The sequence below is a fragment of the Oryzias melastigma genome, linkage group LG6 (genome assembly GCF_002922805.2).
Source record: "Oryzias melastigma strain HK-1 linkage group LG6, ASM292280v2, whole genome shotgun sequence".
Lineage (NCBI taxonomy): Eukaryota > Metazoa > Chordata > Actinopteri > Beloniformes > Adrianichthyidae > Oryzias > Oryzias melastigma.
In genome coordinates, this window is record NC_050517.1 from 34,203,233 (window position 1) to 34,218,696 (window position 15,464).

Consider the following 15,464-nt stretch of genomic DNA (forward strand, 5'->3'; position numbering starts at 1 on the left):
TCCTCCTCCTCCTCTTCAGAATCAAACGCAGAGATGAAGATTCCCCCAACATCATCATCATCATCATCTCAGAACATTCCCGCCCTTTCATTTATGAAACTGTTTCTAGTGAATTGCAACCACCAAACACGCGGAAGAAATCCACGACTGCCCCGTGGAACTGCCCTCTGCCCCAGAGGGGGGCAGTGGAGCCGCCTCAGAAGATCAGACCAAAGCCTGCGCGTGCGTTCGTCTTCAACCGAACTACAAGGCTCTGACATGCTGGCCTGTCATAGGTTCCTCCACAGTGCCCATCATCGTGAAGCAAACAAAGAGGGGAGGAGAGCTGCACCTCCTGTGGGAGGAGAGAGAGCACCTCCTCTCGGCGGGGCTACAGGTGGGAAACGAGGAGCATCCGGGAAACTTTAGTCTGTAAATCACGTTCATCCTGTCTGTCCTCCCATCACTTTCACAGATGATTCTAAGTGACATTTAATTTATCATTTAAAGATTTGATAACGAGATTAAACCTGAAACTGTTTCTATCCTGGAGAGTTTTTGCCAACATTTCAGGCTTTAATTGTTTGAAAATTGTGATGACAATTTATTCTCAAAAAGTCAATTTAGAACTCTAATAGTTAAGATTCATCTCCAATCAAAATATGAAAGTTCCCCTAGAGCACCTGTCAAAGTTAAGGCCCGGGGGCCGGATCCGGCCCTCCGGTAATTCTATCCGGCCCTCCAGATCATTTTATTTTATTGTTATTTATGGCCTGATGTTATCTTGCTCTTATTTCTAACTTGTAATTTTGACAAAATATGTTTTTTCGGATAGTAAAATATTGAAAGTTATTTAAGGTTTAAGTTGATTTATTTTAGAATAATATTCCTGTCTTTTTATTATTCATAATTATGGTAAAAAGTAACAATTTTAAAGTTTTAAAAATTGGCATTCTGCTAGCATTTTGGACTATTTCAGCATTTACTACGATTTTTTTAGGCTATTTTGGATTTAGCTAATATTTCAGATACACGCTAGCTGTTTTGGCTAATTTAAGCCTTTCTTTTTATTTTTTTTAGGCTATTTTGGAGTTAGGCCAATGTTTAAATACTAGCTGTTTTGGCTATTTTAGTTTTTTTAAATCATTTTTTTATTATATTTTGAGGTTTATCTATTTCTTCAGCTACATGTTAGCTGTTTTGGCTTAGATACATTTTTTAAGCTAATTTAGCATTTAGCTATTAACTTCAGCATTTTTAGCTATCAATTTCAGCATCTTCAGCAACCAAATTCAGCTTACATCATTCACACTAGTACTATCGTAGCTAATGCTACATATCTAGTTCATAATTATGTTAAAAAGTTACGGTTTAAAGTTTTAAAAATGCAGTTTTAGTGTGTTCAATAAATGTTTATCCTGTTCTGCCCGCGACATGAGGTGTGTTTTGGATTTCTGCCCCTTGTATGATTTAGTTTGACACCCCTGATTTAAAGATTTGAAAATGAGATAAAACCTTAATGAGATCAGGTTTTCATTGTCAGCAGTTTCAAGAGGAAACATCTAGAAGAAACAGCTTTTGTATGTATCCTGGAAATTTTTTGCCAACATTTCAGGCTTTGATTGTTTAAAACGATTTCTTTTTAAAAAATCTAATTAAACTGATGGTTCAGATTAATCTCCAATCAAAATATTGCAGTTCTTCTTGCTAAATGATGGACACTGGAGTCAAATCAGGATCAGCTTAAAATGAATGAAAAAAAGATTGAAATTTGGAGAAAAAAAAAAGAAAATTTAAAAGCACTTCTAAACTAAAAAGAAATACTGTAAACTTGAAGGAATTTCAAGTTTGCAGTATTTCTTTTCTAATGTTCAATTTAATTTTTTTTCAATAATTCCTTTAATGTTAAAATGCGTATTTTCAAGTCTAAAACTGCTTTCAAATCTTCATTTTTTTTTTACTTCAAAATTTCAATGCCTGTTTTTTAAATTTTTAATCTGTTTTTTCAGTCACTTTAAGCCAGGAGTGTCAAACTCAATCCCACAGGACGCCAAAATTAAAAATACATGTAAGGTCGCAGGCTGAAAAGGATAAACATTTATTGAACTCTCGAAAACTAAATTTTTAAAACTTTAAAAATATAACCTTTTATCATAAATCTGAATACTAATAAGGCGGGAATATTATTCCAGAATAAATGCACTTAAACTGTAACTAACTTTCAATATTTTTCTCTCCATAAAAGTATTTTGTTAAAATTATACAAGCTAAAAATAAGCGCAAGATAACATCGGGCCATTAATAATAATAAAATGAAATGATTTGGCGGGCCGGATAGAATAACCGGGAAAAAAGAAAGAAAAAAAGATCTGAAAACCAGACATTTAAATACACAGAGTGAATAACTAAATAGACATATCTGTGGATGATTAACCTGAACATAGTAAGACTGAGAGGGAAAACAGAACATGACAAAAGCACTTCAAAAACACAAGTATAGAATCATGACTGTACCCCTCCCAAAAAGGGCAGATCCCAGATGCCCAAAACATGGGCATTAGAGCAAAGCTATAACAATAATAACTTAATTTTTCCAACAAAAAATCACAGGAGGGCAAATATTTGCAGATAAGAACAAACGTTTATATTTAGAATTAATAAGGAGAGACTTTTCTTTACTAATAATTGGCAATTTTATTTAAAAAAAAAATCAACACAAACAAAAGGATTTTTGTATTATGTACAGACTTTTTTACACACTGAAGAGCTTAAACTTGCTCAGAAAAGTCAACAATATTTGTTAAACAGAGAAATGAGTCGATCTGTAAAAACTTTAATACACAAACTAAGACACAAAATCTGTGAGAACCTAAAGCTCTGAGATAACCCTTAAAACAGTGTTTATGTCCTTCGATTTACTGTAAGTTTTCAACCATTAGCATGATAATTCTCGACGAGCCGCTTTTCTCCTTCAGAATCTACTGGAATTATCGTGTTAATGGTTAAAAAGTTACAGTACGTTTAAGCGTCACAGGCGACAAAGGGTTAAGTACTACAGATAGAAAAGAATACCAAAAAAAAGCTAAATTTTATTTTCTATTAGCAGAAAAGCCGATTAATTCCTTTCAAACGCATTATCAAACTTTAACAACACAAATGACCCGTTCAGGCAATCATGACCAGTTTATTTAATATCAAGACATCATGAAGTGTTTTTCTGACACCAGTCATCGTCTTGATTGTTCAGCTTCTCTCAATGTTGTGAAGAAAAATAAATTCAAGTTTCCTGCTTAAATGAAGGCAACAGAAAACAGAATCTATGCCAGAAACTCTAACAAATATAAAACTTTCAGATGACCGCTTTTTCAAAGTTCTGCTCACTGAGCCATTTGGACCACCACCGCCTTCCAGGCTCTGTCTTTGTCAAAATCCGGCAGCGTTCCGTTTGCCAGATGCTGCTGAGGAAGACAAAGAAGAGAAAAGAGTTAATAATCTGTCAGATGAGAAGCTGTTCTGATTTTTAAACCATGTTCTAGGATAACTGGAAATCTGACTCCAGAATCGTTCATATGAAAGTGGATCTACTTCAGACAAAACTTCTTTTAAAAGAAAATAATTTAAAGGAGAGTTTTTCTATTAAGAATTAAAAAAAAAAAATAGGGCTGGGAATTGATTAAAAAAAAAACGAATTAATCGCAGACCTGGAAAAAATTAATGGCAAATAATCGCTATAATTATTTTTTTTTAGTCTCATTATTTGCAGACAACTTGAATAATCCCAGTATTAAATCACACACAAAACTTTACATTTAGAACATTTATTTTTAATTACTGTGGTCGATCGATTACAAAAAAATCTGATTAATCGCACTTTTGATGTTGTGATTAATCACGATTAATCACAATGTTTTACCAGGTACAATTTATTTGCACAATATGGGACCGGACCATGGATTAAATAGTCCGCTTTTTGTGAAAAATTGATCTAAACCACAAAAATAGCAAGAATAAAGTACAAAAAACTATTTATTTCTTCTGTAAGTGACCACGGTATAAGCGGGATAATACCCGACAAAATGTTTTAACGCATGCAGTGGAAGCCTGAGTTAAAGCAAAGGACTGTTTCTTTGATTAATTTGCATTAAAACATATTCATGCATTATTAATTTTTTATTAATCATGTGCATTGATGCTTTAATATTCACAGCCCTACAAAAAACAAACAAACATTAAAACAGCACAAAGTTTTCCTGTTTTAATCACCAATTATCATTCTTTCTGACTGTCTTTTGAGGAACTTTTTTATTGCTTTAATTTGCACAACTCTCAAGCCAAAACTGAAGACATTTATAAGGTGGAGGTCTGAACTTTGACAGGATCATCTCAACGCTTTAGTCTATTTCCTGTTCAGACACAGATTTGAACTTTTCCCTCATGTTGGATAGAAGAAGGAAATAATCTGCAGCTCTTCCATACCTCACTGTAATGCATCTGGATCTGCATGCTGTCCTCGCGCTCGGGCGCCGCCGCGCGCAGCCGACCCTTGTATGTGGCACAGTGCACCACGGTGGCTGAAGTCAGAACTGCCTGCACCAGCAGCAGCACCATCAGGATCAGCAGCAGGATGTCGTAGGATTGCTGGGACACGAAACACACATCGGCATTCAAACAAACACACATACATCCATGAGTGTGTGTGGCATTAACACACATTAGGACACAACACATATACCTGCAGTGCCCCAAAAAATATGCACGCAGAGACACATGCATACACACAAACACACATGCATGCAGCCTCCCCCCCAAACATGCACATAAACACACATTAGCATGCAAATAAGCCTCCACAACATGCAAAAAAAAAAAAAACACACCTACAACATTAGTTGCATTAACACACACACATATAGATGTACACAAACACACACATGCAAAGGCAAGCATGCACCCAAGAAGAAGCATATGAATGCATGATACACCCCCCTCCCCCCCCACACCCACGCTATCAGAATGGACCTGAACTCAGGTCCCCACTTTGCAACAAGTCCCCACGTGTATGTGTTTAGTCAGGTTGAAGTCCTCACGGGGCAGTGCAAACAAACACACACACACACCCTCCCCCCCCACACACACACACCCCCACACACACACTGTCAGAATGGACCTGAACTCAAGTCCCCACTGTGTGACAAGTCCCCACGTGTATGTGTTTAGTCAGGTCAAAGTCCTCACGGGGTAGTGCAAACAAACACACACACACACACACACAGGAAAATCAAGTCCTGCGTCTTTGATGCTTCTCACATCTAATTAGAGGTTCTCGAACTCATCACCGTCACCGTCACCGTCCGCGGTGAGTCACGGCCAACCCGCTCGCACGCTCCAGTGCACGTTACGTACACTTCACCCTTCACTTCATTACGCTCACCTTGCTGGTCGGAACATCATGAAGGAACATTTCCACAAAGCTGACCACGCTGCAGGAGAGGAAGCCGGAGGCCGAGAAGAGGAGGGGGGACGTCACGCTGCTGATGGCAATCAACGCTTCCACCTGACCGACGGAGAGAAAAAAAAGCAGAGAAACTGAGGAAACGGAACAAAAGAGGAAGAGGAGACGGATGACAGATGCAGATCTGTCAAATTACAACCTTTATTGACACACCCAAGAAGGAAAACAGCTAAACAAATATTCTCAATAAACTTTATTAAAAATTTTAAAAATCTGATATTTGAAGTCAGCATTTGAATTAGACTTTAACAAACAAAGAAGAAACATTTTTACTATTTAAATTTAAAGCTTGATCATCATCAGATGAATCACCTTATTTTGTAAATGTCAAATTAACATATAAAGACCAAAATACTTTTAAAAACACAAGGAGGTTAGCATATAAAACTGGGATGTTGGTTCAATTCCAAGCCCTTGTGAGCGCCGTCACTAAACAAGACACTCAAAAATCCACTCTGTGTTTGAGTGAAGAGACTTTGTGGGAAGATTTGGACAGAAATGTCGACGGTTATGTACAAAAAATTAGGAATGTTGACCAAATTTTTGATCTGAAAAAACTTTATGACAACAATTACCAACGAAATGTTGACAATATTCTGAAAATGAAGCACATTAACATCAGAGAAGGTGAGTAGAAGTTTCTTAACATGAGAAAATATTGATTCAGTGAAATCGCAATACTTTATTTGGCGATACTTGTATTGATTTTAAATACTGCCAAGGTGATATTTAATTGTTTTCTTGATTTGGAAACTGGTTTCACAAACCGTTTCCTCTGATCTGACGAGTGGTATCTCGTTCGGCGCTCACCAGGCATTTGGTGGGGTATTCTGACACAACGTGGCTGGCGATGGCGCTGGGAAAACACTGGAATGAGTCAGAAAACTTCCAGTAAACAAATACATCTGATGACTTTTGATGTTACGAGTGTCAATTGAAGCAGAAAAACTCACAGCAACAAGGATCCAGAAGAAGGTGACGGATAAGTAAGGCCCCGGGAGCAAAGCGTCCATGTTGAGCGCGATGATGCCTCCAAACACAGCAGAAATTCCAACTATTACTTCAATCACCTGTTTGAGACGGTTTCACAAATTAACACGTGTAAACCAAAGACACCTCTGGAAGGACGGACGGGTTTACTCACAGAATAGGCTTTGAGGAGTCGGGTTGGGAACACTGCAGGTTTAACGGATCCAGATCTGTTGCATTTCTGGAAGTTTGGACAAATGTTCAGGATGAAGGAAAAATGAAAACAGCAGTGAGTGATGGATGAAGGGTTCAGACCTTCCTGTGCCGGCAGCAGTCCTCGGCTGAGCGCGCCGACAGGATGACGGTGCTGGCCATCAGCACCTCCAGCAAAATCATCAAGATCAGGTTGAAGTTGATCTGACAACAAGCCAAGAAAGACGAAAATAAGGGAAATTCTAAAGATGAATGTGCGGCTCGTGGAACTGGAAAGCCCGATTTTAGGACAGATGGATTTACATTCACAGCAGAAGGGTTCAAGACCAGTTTGCAACCAAACCAAACCAGGCAGGTGGTTGTCACGGCAAATGTGGAAACATAGACGACCTGGAAGTCTGACACCTGTGAAAACACAAAAGATGGATCAGCATCTAGAGGCCGTAAAACTACAATAAAATCTTTTTTTGTGTGTTGTTTTTGTTACGCACAGCAACATTTCTGTTTTTGGCAATGGCGAAGCCGGCGATGGCTGCAGGGATTCCCTGTGAAGAACACGTGAGTTTTCAAGCATCACTTCAGTTTTCAAAGTCTCATCAGAGAGCAGGGCCGGCCCTGGGCTGCATGGCGCCCTAGGCGGAACGTGATTTCTGTGCCCCACCCACACACAAATATCACTGCACGCAAAAAAGAAACACTATAGCTGCCTGGAATATGTCAAAATAAGTATTTATTTAATTTTCAACTATCAAGAATTAAATAATAATGATTTAAAAACTTTTTAGCCTAAAGATACTTCTCCCTAGCCGTGGCGTGAAGCCCCAACCTCTGATATGGAAGGTGACCGCCTTAACCACTGCACTAAAACTTAGTATGATGCATTCAACATAGTTGATTTTAGACAGGCATCTCCAGTTTAAAGGTTTAAGTTTCAATTGTTAAGAGTTTAAAAAAAAAACTAGATCGCCAGCTAAATTCTTCTTTTCCAACCAAACACAAGATTATTTTTTTACCAAAATGGGGGGAGGGGCGAATTTCCAAGCAATTCAATGTAAAAAAACAGACAAACCTCTGCTTTGAGTCCGTTTTTTCCTCCTATTCTTTCCTTTTTTACCTTAAATCTGTCCCTGAGGGCTTGATTTGGTCCTTTTTCATTGTTAAAGCTTTGAGAAGCAGAAAACACCACCTCCCCTCCCCCACCTAGCTTCTACAGGGACTGCACCAGGCAAGGAGGGGCAAAATGATTGGTTATGTCAAACTTCTGAGTTATTTTGTTCATGGTTTTGATTATTACCCTTTTTAAACAAACTAAATTAGTGGTGTTAAACCACCAAAAAAACTTGCAATTTGGCACCCCCTCCAGCAGATGGCGCCCTAGGCGGTCGCCTGGGTCGCCTATGCCCAGGGGCGGCCCTGTCAGCGAGTGAATTCATCTGACGGTTTTACACGAAAAAATGAGAGTCACTTACAGAGCCGGCAGCACAGCGCAGGTAATCCATGGCGACAGGAAATACATTTCCCAGGTAGAGAGAGAAACCTGAAGTGACGAGTAGGCTGCCCTGAGGACCCCCCCACACACACACATAGTCATTCATCCGCAGCTAAGGTCACCTGTTAGTCATGAAAAGCCAAATGACTGCACATTTGTTCCTCATAAATGCAAGAAAACAAAAATACAACCACTTTGTTTGGAGATTTCACTGATCAGAGGAGGATCTTTAAAAAAGTTATCTGATCTGTAAAACCTGATAAATCTTAAGATGATGACAAATGAGACTTGTTTTTATCCACTCAAAAATGAAGAAACTTGATTTTAGTGTTAAAACGTTCACATCCAGGCTGAACTTCACTGCCAAAACACTGAAATAAGTCGATTTCTGTCCATGCTTTAATTCTATTCCAGTAAAAATCAGTTTAAAACCAAATTCAGCCACCATTTGTGCAAGATCTCTCAATTAAAAAGATAAGAGAGGCCTGTCAGTTTTCATCATAGGTATATCTTAACTACGAGAGATAAAATGAGACAAAAAAATCAGAAAATCACAATGTCTGATTTTTAAAGAATTTATTTGTAAATTATGGTGGAAAAAAAGTAACAAAAGTTCATCGAAATACTTTGTTTAAGACTCTTTGTTGGCAATGACAGCAGTCAGATGTTTTCTGTCAGTCTTCACAAGGTTTTCACAAACTGTTGCTGGTATTTTGGTCCATTCTTCCATGCAGATCTCCTCTAGAGCAGTGATGTTTTGTGGGCAACACAGACTTTCAACTCCTTTCAAAGATTTTTTATGGAGTTTAGAGCTGGAGCCTAGCTAGGACACTCCAGGACCTTAAAATGCTTCGTTACCCGGGGGATCAAGCTGAATGACTCAGCCATGTTTCCTCTTCAATGTCCTTTCTGATGGAAGGAGGTTTTCACAAAAAATCTGACCATTCATTCTTTCCTTTACACGGATCAGTCGTTCTTGTCCTTTCAGTCCCAAACCATGATGTTTCCACCTCCAGGCTTTAAAGTAGGTTTGATGTTCTTTGGATACAACTTAGCATTCTTTCTCCTAAATTCATCCATCCATCTTCTAACGCTTCATCCAGGACTGGGTCGCGGGGGCAGGAGTCTAAGCAAAGATGCCCAGACTTCCCTCTCCCCGGTCACTTCCTCCAGCTCCTCTGGGGGGACCCTGAGACGTTTCCAGGCCAGCCGAGAAACATAGTCTCTCCAGCGTGTCCTGGGTCTTCCCCGGGGCCTCCGCCCAGTGGGACATGCCCAGAACACCTCTCCAAGGAGGCTTCCAGGAGGTATCCAGACCAGATGCCCGAACCACCTCAACTGGCTTCTCTCGATGCGGAGGAGAAGCGGCTCTACTCCGAGCTCTCTCCGGGTGACTGAGATTCTATCTCTAAGGGAGCGCCCAGCCACCCTCCAGAGGAAACTCATTTCAGCCGCTTGTAGTCGGGATCTCGTTCTTTCGCTCACGACCCAGAGCTCATGACCATAGGTGAGTACTGGGACGATTATCGACCTGTAAATTGAGAGCTTTGCTTTCTGGCTCAGCTCTCTCTTCACCATAACGGACCGGTGCAGTGACCACAAAATGGTGGATGCCGCTCCAATCCGCCTGTCGATCTCACACTCCAATCTTCCTTCACTCCAAGACCCCAAGATATTTAAACTCCTCCACTTGAGGCAGGAGGTTTTCTCCTCTAAACAGCTGAGTTCTTACCAAAACGTTCTACTTTGGTTTCATCTGATCATAGGACATTCTCCCAGTCCTCTTCTGGATCATCCAAATGTTCTCTAGCAAACTTTAGACGGGCCTGCACGTGTTCTGGCTTTAGCAGGAGGACACGTCTGTAACTGCAGGGTTTGAAGTGTTACTGTTGGTAGTCTTTGTTACTTTGGTCCCAGCTCTCTGCAGGTCATTCACTCACTCCCCTGTGTGGTTCTGGGGTTTTTGCTCACTGTTCTTGTGATCATTTTGACACCATGGGGTGAGATCTTTCGAGGAGCCCCAGATGGAGGGAGATTATCAGTGGTCTTGTATGTCTTCCATGACCTAATAGTTGCTCCCACAGTTGATTTCATCACACAAACCTGCTTACCTATTGTCTTCCTACAGTCTTCCTAGCCTGGTGCAGGTCAACAATTTTGTTTCTGGTGTTCTTCGACAGCTCTTTGGAGTTGGCCATAGCGGACTTTGGAGTGTGACTGTTTGAGGTTGTGGACAGGTGTATTTTATATAAATAACAAGTTCAAACAGGTGTCATTAATACAGGTAACGACTGGAGGACTGAGAATTCTCTTACAGGGAAAGAAATCTTGCTTACTGTAGGTGACCAAATACTTATTTTCCACCATAATTTACGAATAAATTCTTTAAAAATCAGAAAATATGATTTTCTGGATTTTTTCCCCTATTTTGTCTCTTTTAGTTGAGGTATACCTATGACAAAAATTACAGGCCTCTCTCATCTTTTAAAGTGGGAGAACTTGCACAATTGGTGGCTGACTGAATACAGTGTAAAAAGTTAAACATTGGATCAATTAACAAAAGTTCTTTATTTTTTTACATTTAATTTTTTTTAGGTTTCATCAAATTAAACTTTTGGGTTGATAGTTTATTCAACTCAAAAATTTAATTTGATAGAAACAAATATTTTTAAATGCAACAAATTACATAACTTTTATTTCATCCAATATTTGGATTAAGTAACAAAAAGTGTGAAAAACACTTTTCACAGTGTACTTTTCTGCCTCATTGCTGATATAAACTGCACTAAGGAGGACATTTTGTAAATAAAATAATAAATTCTAAATTTACATGAACTAAGATCAATTTTATTCCATAAAATTACAATAATTACTTTAATTCAAAAATAATTTAGGGACGTATTAAAATATTTTTTATTTTTTTTTTCAGCTAATTTTGATGATCTCATTTTTAAAACTCAGACTGTGAGAATTCCTTCATAAAACATAAAATTCAATTAAATAAATTCAAAGAAAACTGTTTGGGAAACCTTAAAGACATTTGGAGGTTAAAGATCAGATGAGCAACAACGATGGAAACGGCAGAGTTTTCTCCACAGGTTACAAACAAACAATAAAGTTAATGTCAGCTAAAACACTGAAGGGAAACAGATGAAACATAATGAAAGTTATGTACGCCGAAAAACGTTTTTTTACTTTAACCTCATTTCTGCAAAAAGAGCAGAAATTGAGGAAATGAATCTGCTTTGATTTTCAGTTTCTGATTCAATGTAATATCTTTACAAGTATTATATTATTTTATCAGATTGACAGCAACCATGAGAAGAAGTGAGTTCTTTCAGAGTTTTGAAAATAATAAATAAACAAATAAATAATGGTTTAAAATGATGTTAAATAACCTTAAAAAATAGAGGATAATATTCCTCTACAACAGTGAAAAACAAATTATTTGGATCCAGAAAACTATGATCTCATGACCAAACAGTGCTTTGTGGAGCTGACAAACTAACCAATCACAGTGGGGTATTCAGTATAACTCTATTGTTCGGGCTCGAAGCCGAGAAACTTTTAGGGCAGGAAACCTGATACCCCCTCCCCAAACCACATTAATGAGCTCCTTTTTCTTTCTTTTTTTTTTCTTTTTCTTAGAAAGTGACTATTCGCACGTAATTTTATCAATATTTGCAGCCAGTCCCGTATGGAGTTCCATTTGTGCCAAAATGTATGTTTTTACGTCTACTGTCTGGTCATCAGAAAAATCCTTAGCAGCAGTTGCTAGCGTCGTTAGCTCCTGTCGTTTCACAGAAGGTATTGTTTAGTAGTACATAGACATGAACAAATGTTCAATAAACTTGTTCAGAAGACATAGACAATTGACGCAAAAGCATCTTTTTGGCACAAATGGAACCCCATACAGCCCAGCCTCAGCCACTCTCCCTTCAGTGGGTCAGTGGACCCAGAGTTTGAGACCGCTGGTGTACAGGGTCTTCACACATAAAACTGCTTCATTTTCTTTCATTTGTCTTTAATTTAATGTATAAATGTATAATGTATAAATGTCTTGATCTTTTAAGATTTCCGATCAAATAAAGACATAAGGATACATTTAATTAACATTATTTCATCGTTGGAGCGAAAACAGCTTCTGTCTGTGGCTCAAAATGTACAAAATCAGGGACGCCTTCATCTAAAAAGGGGGGGGGGTCCCTGGAATTGTACATTTTGTAGTGGTGGATTTGACCCCTCAGTGACCCCTCCCCCAGGTCTCTCACCCCTATGAGGACGCTGTAGAGCCAGGCCCTGTAGCTGAAGCAGGGGTGCCTTAGACGCTCCGGCTGGGCCAGCTGCAGGTCACTGGCCCTCACGTCCACCGTGAAGCTGTCCCGCTCCGGCCTGTCCCGCTCCCCCCTCTCTGACCTCCTGTCCGATGTTCGGTCGCCACGGCGCCCCGCCGTCCCGCTGCCTCTCTCCAGGCTGGAGACGTGGTTGTAGGTGAACTCCTCTCGGGCTGAGAGCTCCTCGCGCAGCATCTTCAGACGCTTGAGGGAAAACACAGAAGAGGTGAAGCTTTTTTCATTTGCAGAAGTAATCACAAAAATAAAACTATAGAGCAGGGGTGTCAAAAGGGGCCAAAACACATCGAACAGGATAAACATTTATTGAACATTCTAAAACGAAACTTTTAAAACTTTAAAGCCATAACTTTTTGACATAATTATGAAGTAGATACTGTATATAGCAATATGATAATGGTAGTGTGAATGCTGTAAGCTGAATTTAGCCACAGAAGATGCTAGTGCTGATAGCTGAAGATGCTGAAATTAATAGCTTAAAATGCGTAATTTGATAGCTGAAATCAGAGAAGCTAATAGCTGAAAACGCTGACGCTGATAGCTAGCTAAAATATTAGCTAAATGCCAAATTAGCCTAAAAAAAACAAACAAAAAACTTAGATTAGCTAAAGCAGCATGAAGCTGAAAAAAATAGTTAAACTTCAAAATATCCTTAAAAAATGCCAATGCCTAATTAGCCTAAACAGTGAGCTTGTAAATATTAGTCTAACTCCAAAGCAGCCTAAAAAGTGTAAAAAAAGCATAAATTAGCCAAAACTGCTTAGATATAGCTGAAATATTAGCAAAACTCCAACAAGCCCAAGAGATGTAAAAATCGCTTCAATTAGCCAAAACAGCTAGCATGTAGCTGAAATGTTAGCTAAACTCAATAACAGCCAGAAAAAAATAGTAAAAAAGCCTAAATTAGCTACAATAGCTAGCAGGTAGTTGAACAAATAGCTAAGTTTCAAAATTGCCAAAAAAACTAACAAAGGTCTAAATTTGTCAAAACAACTAGCATGTAGCTGAAATTTCAGCTAAGCTCCACAACAGCTTCAAAAACAAAAAAAATCCGAAATTAGCCATGATAGCTAGCATATAGCTAAAAAAGTAGCTACATTTCAAAATAACCAAAGAAAAACTAACCAAAGCCTAAACTAGCCAAGACAGCTAGGATGTAGCCATTAGCTAAACTCCAAAATACCCCAAAAAATCTAAGCAAATGCCAAAATAGTCCAAAAAGCTAGCAGAATGGCAATTAAAACTTGAAAACTGCAAAATTTTAACATAATTATGAATAAGAAAATGGCAGGAATATTCCAGAATAAATCAACTTCAACCTTTAATAACTTTCAATATTTTCGTCTCCATAAAAATATATTTTTCTAAAATTATGCAATTTAGAAATAAGAGCAAGATAAAATTGGGCCATTAATGACGATAAAATAAAATGATCTGGAGGGCCGGATCCGGCCCCTGGGCCTTGACTTTGACACATGCGTTCTAGAGGAAAACAGAGCGTAAAGAAAAACAAACCTCAAAGTCTTCTCTTCTAGAAGGACACCAGAGCTCGACAATCTAAAAAGTTCCAACAAAGATTTCCTCACATCCAAAACAAGTTCTTTATCTGCGGTTTTCCATCCTCGTCCCACCTGAACTTCTTCTTCAGCAGCAGAACTTCTGACAGTCTGGAGGCCTTTAAAGCTGAAAGACTCGGCTGTTGTGCTGCCAAACGGAGAGCGCCTGTGCATGACAACAAGGGGAGGATGAAGGGGCTCATGCCGGGGGCTGAGTTAAGGGGGCAAACATCCACACACAGAGAAAACTGCTCTTCAGAAGGAAGCAGATGAAACTTCTCCAGGATGCTGCATGCTGTTTTTCATGACCACCTTCTTCAGACACCAGAGACTTTCTTTCCTGCTGCAGCTCCTGGTTCCATACGAATCCGAAGACGGATTTTGGGGGAAACCGTCGTCTGGTGGGATGACGGCACCTCCAGTGTGAATGTGAGCGTGTGCATGGATGTGCACGTTAGGGGCTGCTTTCAGCCTACAACAGGGCGCAGCATTCCAAACTCGGAGCGGCTGTAACCATGGGGACTCCTTGACAACTGCTGTCACAACGCGCACATTAAAAAAGGAGGGCAACAGTTTCTAAAAAAAAAAAAAAAAAAAAACAGCTTTATGTAACCATTGTCAGAGTTTTATCTTTTCTGCAAAATCACATCAAATGTCAGTTAACCCTTTAAGTGTTTATGTTCCTTGATTTACTGTAAGTTTTTAACCATTAACACGAGCCGCTTTTCTCCTTCAGAATCTACTGGAAGACATTTATTTTGAAAATTTGGAGGAAATTGTGACAGAAAATGATCGTATTTGTGATGTAGAAGAAAAATACACTGGGCGGGGCCACAAGCTCTTTGCTCCGCCCCATTAGATCAATGAATGTCTTTGTTTTCCACATCTGAGCTGGAATCTGGATCTAAACTGAGTAGCTCTGATATTGCTGCCATTTTGCTGCACCGCTAATGTTGGTTTGGGGTTGTGAGGCTCTATAAGCTAGCGTGTAAACAGAGAAGTCTCAGCAACGGAGAGTGAAACGAGGTTGCTCTCTACACCAGGGGTGTTAAACTCAATCTCACAAGGGGCCAAAATCCAAAACACACCTTAGGTCGCGGGCCGAACAGGATAACCATTTATTGAACACTCTAAAACTACATTTTTAAAACATAACTTTTTAACATGATCAAAGTGGGACTTTATAGATAAATGAATCCAGAAAGACTGACGAAAAGAGGTCAAGTAGAAATGGAGGAGAGATTCTGGGCTGATGGGGAGACAGAGGCAGCTTTCAAACACATAAACGATCTCTTTACTGCTGGGATAAAAGCAGTGGCGGGCCGTGCATTTCACACCTAGGCCTTCAGTAGTGCTCCATCTGAATCAATCCAACCCTCAATAACTATTTTATG

The 15,464-nt window shown here is 39.2% G+C and overlaps 1 protein-coding gene across 2 annotated transcripts; it reads right to left on the minus strand.

Moving 5' to 3' along the window:
* Positions 1-2,648: 2,648 nt before the first annotated feature.
* mlc1 (modulator of VRAC current 1) lies at positions 2,649-14,759 on the minus strand. Of its 2 annotated transcripts, none has more exons than XM_024281364.2 (12): positions 14,030-14,759; positions 12,434-12,700; positions 8,143-8,232; positions 7,165-7,218; positions 6,977-7,078; positions 6,776-6,877; positions 6,636-6,701; positions 6,445-6,561; positions 6,302-6,358; positions 5,411-5,533; positions 4,456-4,617; positions 2,649-3,434 (listed from the first exon to the last, which is right to left on the minus strand). In XM_024281364.2, exons 2-12 carry the CDS (start codon positions 12,689-12,691, stop codon positions 3,357-3,359), a joined length of 1,209 nt encoding a protein of 402 aa, XP_024137132.1. In that variant the 5' UTR covers positions 12,692-12,700; positions 14,030-14,759; the 3' UTR covers positions 2,649-3,356. The 2 variants fall into 2 exon arrangements, with proteins under 2 accessions (XP_024137132.1, XP_024137131.1); XM_024281363.2 differs by having other exon boundaries at positions 2,649-3,437.
* Between the last annotated feature and the right edge of the window lie 705 nt (positions 14,760-15,464).

Bases quoted from the DNA above. Each gene is read 5' to 3' on its own strand.
- mlc1 (XM_024281363.2), bottom strand. From the start codon at position 12,691: ATGCTGCGCGAGGAGCTCTCAGCCCGAGAGGAGTTCACCTACAACCAC. The intron at 6,562-6,635 runs GTGAGTAAACCC...CGTCTCAAACAG, and splicing joins GACTCCTCAAAGCCTATTCT to GTGATTGAAGTAATAGTTGG. The intron at 5,534-6,301 runs GTGAGCGCCGAA...TCCGTCGGTCAG, and splicing joins AATACCCCACCAAATGCCTG to GTGGAAGCGTTGATTGCCAT.